This window comes from Chiloscyllium plagiosum, chromosome 17 (assembly GCF_004010195.1).
Source record: "Chiloscyllium plagiosum isolate BGI_BamShark_2017 chromosome 17, ASM401019v2, whole genome shotgun sequence".
NCBI lineage: Eukaryota > Metazoa > Chordata > Chondrichthyes > Orectolobiformes > Hemiscylliidae > Chiloscyllium > Chiloscyllium plagiosum.
Window position 1 is genome coordinate 935,389 of NC_057726.1, and position 9,671 is coordinate 945,059.

Below are 9,671 nucleotides of genomic sequence, written 5' to 3' on the forward strand. Positions count from 1 at the left end.
AATTTTCTGATTCAGTATGTGGATGTACCTACTAGGGAAGGTGCAAAACTTGACCTACTCTTGGGAAATAGGGCAGGATAAGTGACTGAGGTGTCAGTGGGGGAGCACTTTGGGGCCAGCGACCATAATTTTATTTGTTTTAAAATAGTAATTGACCAGATCTAAAAGTTGAAGTTCTAAATTGGAGAAAGGCCAATTTTGATGGTATTAAGCAAGAACTTTCAAAAGCTGACTGGGGGCAGATGTTCGCAGGTAAAGGGACGGCAGGAAAATGGGAAGCCTTCAGAAATGAGATAACAAGAATCCAGAAAAAGTATATTCCTGTCAGGGTGAAAGGAAATGTGTTGCTGGAAAAGCGCAGGTCAGGCAGCATCCAGGGAACAGGAGAATCGATGTTTCGGGCATAAGCCCTTCTTAGGAACGTCGGGCTTATGCCCGAAACGTCGATTCTCCTGCTCCCTGGATGCTGCCTGACCTGCTGTGCTTTTCCAGTAACACATTTTCAGCTCTAATCTCCAGCATCTGCAGACCTCACTTTCTCCCCAGGGTGAAAGGAAAGGCTGGTAGGTATAGGGAATGCTGGATGACTAAAGAAATTGAGGGTTTGGTTAAGAAAAAGAAGGAACCATATGTCAGGTATAGATAGAATAGATCGAGTGAATCTTTAGAAGAGTATACAGACAGTAGAAGTATACTTAAGAGGGAAATCAGGAGGGCAAAAAGGGGACATGAGATAGCTTTGGCAAATAGAATTAAGGAGAATCCAAAGGGTTTTTACAAATACATTAAGGACAAAAGGGTAACGAGGGAGAGAATAAGGCCAAAGATCAGCAAGGCGGCCTTTGTGTGGAGCCACAGGAGACTGGGGAGATACTAAATGAGTATTTTGCATCAGTATTTACTGTGGAAAAGGACATGGAAGATATAAACTGTAGGGAAATAGATGGTGACATCTTGATAAATGAGCAGATTACAGAGGAAGAAGTGCTGGATGTCTTGAAACGGGTAAAGGTGGAGAAATCCCCAGGACCTGATCAGGTGTACCCTAGAACTCTGTGGGAAGCTAGAAAAGTGATTGCTGGGCCTCTTGCTGAGATATTTATATCATCGCTAGTCACAGGTCAGGTGCTGGAAGACTGGAGGTTGGCTAACGTGGTACCATTGTTTAAGAAGGATAGTAAGGACAAGCCAAGGAACTATAGACCAGTGAGCCTGACGTCAGCAGTGGGCAAGTTGTTGGAGGGAATCCTGAGGGACAGGATGTACATGTATTTGGAAAGGCATGAACTGATTCGGGATAGTCAACATGGCTTTGTGCATGGGAAATCATGTGTCACAAACTTGATTGAGTTTTTTGAAGAAGTAACAAAGAGGATTGATGAGAGCAGGGCGGTAGATGTGATCTATATGAACTTTAGTAAGGCATTCGACAAGGTTCCCCATGGGAGACTGATTAGCAAGGTTAGATCTCACGGAATACAGGGAGAACCAGCCATATGGATACAGAACTGGCTCAAAGGTAGAATACAGAGGGTGGTGGTGGAGGGTTGTTTTTCAGACTGGAGGCCTGTGACCAGTGGAGTGCCACAAGAATTGGTGCTGGATCCTCTACTTTTTGTCATTTATATAAATGATGTGGATGTGAGCTTACGAGGTATAGTTAGTAAGTTTGCAGATGACACCAAAATTGGAGGTGTAGTGGACAGCGAAGGTTACTTTAGATTACAACAGGATCTTAATCAGTTGGGCCAATGGCCGAGAAGTGGTAGATGGAGTTTAATTCAGATAAATGCCAGGTGCTGCATTTTGGGAAAGCAAATCTTAGCAGAACTTATATATTTCATGGTAAAATCCAAGGGAGTGTTGCTGAACAAAGAGACCTTGGAGTGCAGGTTCATCGCCCCTTGAAAGTGGAGTCACAGGTAGATAGGATAGTGAAGGCGGCGTTTGGTATGCCTTCCTTCATCGGTCAGAGTATTGAGTACAGGAGTTGGGAGGTCATGTTGCAGCTGTACAGGACATTGGTTAGGCCACTTTTGGAATATTGCGTGTAATTCTGGTCTCCTTCCTATCTGAAAGATGTTGTGAAACTTGAAAGGGTTCAGAAAAGATTTACAAGGATGTTGCCAAGATTGGAGGATTTGAGCTATAGGGAGAGGCTGAACAGGTTGGGGCTGTTTTCCATGGTGCATTGGAGGCTGAGGGGTGACCTTTTGACAGGTTTACAAAATTATGAGGTGCATGGATATGGTAAATAGACGAAGTCTTTTCCTTGGTTTGTGGGAGTCCAGAACTAGAGGGCATAGATTTAGGGTGAGAGGGGCAAGATATAAGTGAGAGCTAAGAGGCATAGTTTTCACGCAGAGGGTGGTATGTGTATGGAATGAGCTGCCAGGGGAAATGTTGGAGGCTGATATAATTGCAACATTTAAAAGGCATTTGGATGGGTATATGATTAGGAAGGGTTTGGAGGGATATGGGCCAGGTGCTGGCAGGTGGGACTAGATTGGGTTGGGATAACTGGTTGACATGGACGGATTGGACTGAAGGGTCTGTTTCCGTGCTGCACATCTCTATGACTCTTTTCGCTCCCTCCTCTCCAAACTATCATCTTTACCCCCATCTCCATGCACCTACTGTACTCTCAGCTAGCTTCTCCCAGCCCCACCCCCGTCCTATTTATCCCTCCAACCCCAAGGCTCCCAGCCTCATTCCTGATGAATGGCTTTTGCCTGAAAAATAGATTTTCCTGCTCCTCAGATAGTGCCTGACCTGTTGTGTTTTTCCAGCACCATTCTAATTTTGGCTGTAGTCTCTAGCATTTGCAGTACCCACTTCTGCCTTGTTCTGGATAGTGTCAAGTTTCGAGTGTTGTCAGCGCTGCACTCATCCATGCAAGCGGAGCACATTCCATCACATTCCTGTCCAGTGTCTTGTGAATGGTGGACAGGCTTTAAAGGAGTCAGAAGATGAGTTACTTGCCGCAGCATTCCTCACTTCTGACCTGCTCTTGTAGCCACTGTGCTTATGTGATGAGACAGTTGAGTTTCAAGTCAAGGATAACCCCTCGGATGTTGACAGTGGGGGATTCAGTGAGTGTAACACTGTTGAATGCCAAAGGGTGGGGTGTAGATCGTTTCTTATTTGTGATGGTCATAGCCTGCAATTTGTGTGGCATGAATACTACTTACCACTGGTCAGCCCAAGCCTGGTTATTGTCCAGATGTTATTGCATTTGGACAAGGTCTTTGAAGAATTTCTGAAGAGTCATGAATGATGTTGAACATTGTGCAATCATTGGCAAACATCCCCACTGCTGACCTCAAAATGAAGAGAACAGTATTAATGAAGCAGCTGAAGATGGTTGGACAGAGGACACTACCCTAAGGAACTCCTGCAGAGACTCCCTGGAGCTGAGATGACTGACCTCCAACTGGAGAGTTGCCTCCCAGTTATCCATTTATTCCAGTTTTGCTTGGGCTTCTTGATGCCACATTCGGTCGAATGCAGTGTTGATGTCAAGGGCTATCACTCATCTCACCTCTGGAATTCAGCTTTTTCGTCCATGTTTGGACCAAAGCTGTAATGAGGTCTGGAGCTGAGTGACCCTGGCAGAACTCAAACTGGGCATCACTGAGCTAGTTTTTGCTGAGCAGGTGCTGCAGATAGCACTGTTCATGACACCTTCCATCACTTTATTGATAATCGAGAGTAGACTGATGGGGCAGTAATTTGCCAGATTGGATTTATCCTGCTTTTTATATACAGGGCAAACTTCAACAATTTTCCACATTGTCAGGTAAATAACAGCGTTGTAACTGTACTGGAACAGCTTGGTTATGGGAGTGGCAAGCTTTGGAGCACAAATCTTCAGTACTATTGCCAGAATGTTGTCAGGGCCTGTAGCCTTTGCAGAATCCAGGGCATCCAACCATTTCTTGATGTCATGTGGAATGAATCGAATTGGCTGAAGAGTGGTATCAGTAACAGTGGGGACCACTGGAGGAGGCCGAGATGAATCATCTATTCGGCACTTCTGGCTGAAGATTAATGTGAAAGCTTCAGCCTTAGCCTTATCTTTTGCACTTATGTGATGGGCTCTTCCATCATTGAGAATGGTTTAATTTGTTTGAGACTTTGCAGCGATTGGTACAACTGACCAGTTTGCGTGGCCATTTCAAAGTACAGAACAAGGGACTTTAGTCTAATGATGCACAGTAGGCCATTTAGGATGGTAGAAAAATTACTTCACCTAGGAAGTGGTGGGCCTGTGGAATTCTCTGCAACAGAATGCAGTTGAGGCCAAAACATTGAATATTTTCAAGGAGTTAGATATAGTTCTTAGGACTAAAGAGATCAAAAGGTATGGGGAGAATATTGAAAGAAATTACTGAGTTGGATGTTAAGCCATGAATGGTGGTGCAAGTTCAAAGGGTTGAATGATGTATTCCCACTACTATTTTATATGTTTCTACAATGTCACTATGATTTTGCCACAGCAGTTGAGCCATTTTGTCCAAGTTTGGACCAAAATTGTAATTTACACAAGAGAGTGGTACGCATATGGAATGAGCTGTCAGCTGAAGTGGTTGAGACGGTTACATAAACAATATTTAAAAGACATTTGGACAAATACATGGATAGGAAAGGTTTAAAATGAAATGGAGAAAGTGAGGTCTGCAGATGCTGGAGATCAGAGCTGAAAATGTGTTGCTGCTGCAGATGCTGGAGATCAGAGCTGAAAATGTGTTGCTGGCAAAGCGCAGGTCAGGCAGCATCCAGGGAACAGGAGAATTGACGTCCTGAAGAAGGGCTTATGCCCTCCTGTTCCCTGGATGCTGCCTGACCTGCTGCGCTTTTCCAGCAACACATTTTCAGCAGTTAAAATGAAATGGGCCAAGTGCAAGGAAATGGACATTTTGGTTGGCATGGACCAGTTTGGGCCAAAGGGCCTGTCTCTGTGCTGTATGACTAGCCACAGGGGCTAAGTGGCTAAAGAATATGTTGTCCACAACAGTATGGGCGACATAATGGTTCAGTGGTTAGCACTGCTGTCTCACAGCACCAGGGACCTCGGTTCAATTCCTCCCTTGGGTGACTGTATGTGGAGTTTGCACATTCTCCCTGTGACTATGTGGGTTTCCTCTGGGTGCTGCAGTCTCCTCCCACAGTCCAAAGATGTGTAGGTTAGGTGGGTTAACCATAGGAAATGCAGGGTTGCAAGGAAAGGGCAGTGGGGTGGGTCTGGATGGGATGCTCTTCGGAGGGTTGGTGTGGACTCAATGGGCTAAATGGCCTGCTTCCACACTGCAGGGATTCGATGATTAGTACTAATCTTTCTGTAGACTGCAATCTCCCATACCTACTATATTAGTACCTTGATTTCCTGATTTATACTATAATTTACAATACCACTGCTATTTTGTGGTCTTTAAACCAACCCAACCACCCTGTAGCTCAACATTTCAATTCCCCCTCCCATTCCACCAAGGATATGCAGGTCTTTGGACTCCTCCATCGTCAGACCACAACAAAACGACGGTTGGAGGAAGAACGCCTCATCTTTTCCACCTATCACATTTCCGACGCCCCTCCCCCAAGTCCCTCCTCCCTACCTTTTATCTTAGCCTGCTGGACAAACTTTCCTCATTCCTGAAGAAGGGCTTATGCCCGAAACGTCGATTCTCCTGTTCCCTGGATGCTGCCTGACCTGCTGCGCTTTTCCAGCAACACATTTCCAGCTCTGATCTCGCCCAGCATCTGCAGACCTCACTTTCTCCTCTTTAAACAAGTTACCAAGTTTTGTCCTGCTTTTCTCACATTGCACCCAAACTGATACTATGTATTGAACTTCTGATCTGAAGTTAATTCTTACTGCTAATGCACTGTTTAATAAAGAGAGCTACCCCAGTACCTTTTCCTGGCCCTTCGTAAATGTCACATATCCTTGGATATTCAGTTCCCACCTTTGGTTGCCTTTAAACCATGTCTTTGTATGGGTATCAGGTAACAATTGTGCTTTCTATTTAAATTAATTGTCTGCTTTGTAGTGAGTGTTGTGGGAATTCAAGTACATGGGTCTTTTCAATTTATTAACACTTATGTAAATTCTGGTCCTTTCAGCTGGCACATGCTTGAAGTTTTATTTACTGTCCCTTCTTACCACACTCAATATCAATATTATCAATATTTTTATTGTTACCTTGATCTACTGACTTGGAACTTCTCTTGAATTTAATCAATCTTCCCGAGATGATTTCCTCACTACTTTCCAAGTAGTATAACTGAGTAGAGTACCAGCCTCAGCCATCCATCCCAATGGTACAGCTCCCAATTTCCACTGTACTAATATCCCAGTGCCCTGTGAATCAAACCCATTTCTCCTAAACCAGATGTTGAGGCATCTTTGCAACTTTATCTACCTTATGCCAATTTGCAATGGCTCAGGTAACAGTCTAGACATTAATTATTTTTTATTTGTGGGCGGCACGGTGGCACAGTGGTTAGCACTGCTGCCTCGCAGCGCCAGAGACCTGGGTTCAATTCCCGCCTCAGGCGACTGACTGTGTGGAGTTTGTACGTTCTCCCCGTGTCTGCGTGGGTTTCCTCCGGGTGCTCCGGTTTCCTCCCACAGTCCAAAGATGTGCAGGTCAGGTGAATTGGCCATGCTAACTTGCCCGTAGTGTTAGGTAAGGGGTAAATGTAGGGGCATGGGTGGGTTGCGCTTCGGCGGGGCGGTGTGGATTTGTTGGGCCGAAGGGCCTGTTTCCACGCTGTAAGTAATCTAATCTAATTAATTAATGCTCTGCTTTTCAATGTCGCATCTAGCTCCTTATACTGCACAACATCCCCCTGACTCTGGCCTCTTGTAAAACCACTATCGTCTCGATCACTGCCAATTATGCTTTCAGTGTTTCTACAGTATAGTGTCGGGGCAATTACCTGTTTTATTCCTCCTTGCAAGATCAGCAACTCCTTGACAACAATTGGTTGATACACACGATCCAGAAGTTTCTGTAAAGCTTGTTGGCAGCTCTGCTGCTCAGCATTTGTGAGGCCCTGTCAATGACAGACATATTACACAAAACAAACTAACTATCACCTTCAACTTTGAGGACTTGAGTATTGAAGTTTTACCTTTACATTGATGAGGTGTGTCAAACTCAGTTTTCAATCTAGGATTCTAAATGAGATAACCGCAGAAATAGTGGATACTTTGACTATGATTACCCAAAACTCCCTATATTTTGAAATGATGCAAACATAACATCACTGTTCAACAAAGGATGGAGGGGGAAAACGGAATAACAGGCCAATTAGTCATGAGAAAATGGCTGGAATAGTCTGGTACACTGGTGAGACCATACCTGAAATCCCGTGTGCAACGTTTAAGGGAGATTTTTTGGAACCGGATGCTGCACAGTAAAGGTTCACTAATTAGTTCAGGGGATGAGGGGTGGAATAAATTAGTCCAATACGTTCTGGAGTTAAGAAGAATAAGAGGTGATCCCATTAAAACCCAAAATTTTGTCAAGGATAGACATGAACTATATTCAGAGAATCGAGAACACTGAGGCACAGTTTCAGGATAAGGGACCAATTAGTTAAGATTAAGATGAGGAAATGTTTCTTAATTGAAATGATTGTGAATCTGTGCTGCAGCATTTCAGCCACAAAGATGCTAGATAAGCTTGGGTTGTTTTTTCTTTGAAGCAGAGAAGGTTGAAGGGGCACCTGACAGAGATGAATAAGATCGAGAGGTACTGACAGGGTAAACATAAAGCAGCAGTTCTCCTTAGTCGAAGGGTCAAGAACAAGGGGACACACTTTCAAAATGAAAGGCAGGAGATTTAGAGGGGACTTAGGGAAAAGATTTTCACTCAGAGTAGCGAGAGTCTGGAATGCATTGCCTGTGAATGTAGTTGAGGTGGGCAACTTCACAACCCTTAAAACGTATTTAGATGAGCACTTGAAATATTATAACATTCAAACGTATGGGCCTAGAACAGGAAAATAGGTTTGATGCAGTTGTTGTGTATGTTTGGTGGTACAGACTCAATGAACTAAAGGGCCTTTTCTGTGATACTATGAGGAGCAGGCCAGAAAGTGGAGCTGAGGTAGATGATTGGTCATGTCATTGTTTAAAATGGTGAAGCAGAATCGAGGAGCTGAATAGTCTACTACAAATATTTCATGTGGTTCTAGTTTCTTTGCTTGTAGTGATCGCTCTGGGTTGTTGATGAATATAAGGATCGGTTACTGTACCTTCTGTTTCTCACTGTCCTCCTGACGTGAAGCCTCCGCAGACATCAGATTCTGTTGATATTTGTTTGGTGAATACGTCAATTGACAGAGACTGGCTAACAAATCTCCAAGGTGCCTGGTAAGGATCAAGTTCTCTAAGGAAGGATGGTTAGCGATGTCAAGGAGTGCCATGGTGACAATGTGAAGCCTCCACATTCCTCTGGGAGATGCCAAATAACAAACCAATTTCTCAACTGTTGCTGCAAAATCTGACCTGCATCTAAGAGGGGTTCCCACCCCTGGCAGAAGGTATGGACAGATCCCAAGAGTGATGACAAACTGCAGTGCAGTCTGGACTGTTTTCTGTTGCGAGATGCTCAGAGTATCTGGAGGCAATGCAGGGGCACATTCTGGAGACTTCGGATTTCGTTTCGGGGGTACAAACTGCTCTAATAACTCAATCATTGTCTGCTTTAAACACAAGAGCTGCACTAAGACCTCAGTAACAAAGTTCCAGACTGCATCATCTGACCTCACTGACCATGTTAACTGAGATATCACCCGTTCCCTCAGCTGCTGTAAAATTGCCCAGTTAGAATCCTGCTGCAGCTTCTGGTCAAGAACAGACAGATTATGACACAGTGTCTGCAGTAGCACATCCTCTTGACTGGTCTGTGCCGTCCGTGCTTCTGAAACCAAAACAAAGTTCATCAGAAAGTAAACTACCTAATTAGTATTTGTTCTAGACCAGTTCTCCTTAACCAGGAAGTGTCTGTTCTCCACTAAGGCAGAACTGACTTTTATTGTTCAAAATTTTCATTCTAATGTTTTACCTTCCTTCACATTCTCAAGAGTAATGCCCACTCCCTCATTCACTGCTCACTGTCCTACCAACATACCATTCTTCTTTGTCACCCAAAGGTCTTTATTCCTGACCCCAACCTACTCCTACATTTCACTCCCCAGAACATCTTTCTCCTTCCCTGGCCCACTCCAGCATGCCTGCTGTTCTTCCACCCTTTCTTTCACCCAGCCCACCATATCTTCTAGCCCATCTTATCTCCTCTCCCAACCATTAGGCCACCTCCGTCTCTCTGGATTCGTCCCTCACTCCTGAATGGGCCTTTCCCTTAGCTGTCCCCTCATTCCCAGACTTACTCAGGGTCTCTTCCACCCGACAAGCCCCTCCTAACTCCAGTCTCCTCTCCCCTTGCCCCGTCTCCCTCAACCCTGCGTTCCTTCCTGTGTCCCTCCCTTCACCCACAGGCCGTCTCTTCATCATCCCCTCCCCTCATCCTTGAGATATGAGATTTCCTATTGGCTGAAGTGGTTGTCTCCCTCACCCTCGCCCCTTCCCCATTCAAGCCGCTACTCTGTCCCTCACTGCTTGGGCTGGTCCTCCCTCTGTCCCTCACCCCCCCTCACTT

At 44.8% G+C, this 9,671-nt stretch overlaps 1 protein-coding gene across 2 annotated transcripts in view; it reads right to left on the minus strand.

Moving 5' to 3' along the window:
- tango6 (transport and golgi organization 6 homolog (Drosophila)) overlaps positions 1–9,671 on the minus strand; it is a 194,812-nt gene that overhangs the window by 181,303 nt on the left and 3,838 nt on the right. For both annotated transcript variants that reach the window (XM_043706471.1, XM_043706470.1), the window contains exons 2-3: positions 8,266–8,933; positions 6,943–7,059 (exon numbers count right to left, since the gene is read on the minus strand). In XM_043706471.1, coding sequence (XP_043562406.1) covers positions 6,943–7,059; positions 8,266–8,933 — 785 coding nt within the window. The remainder of the gene's footprint in view (positions 1–6,942; positions 7,060–8,265; positions 8,934–9,671) is intronic.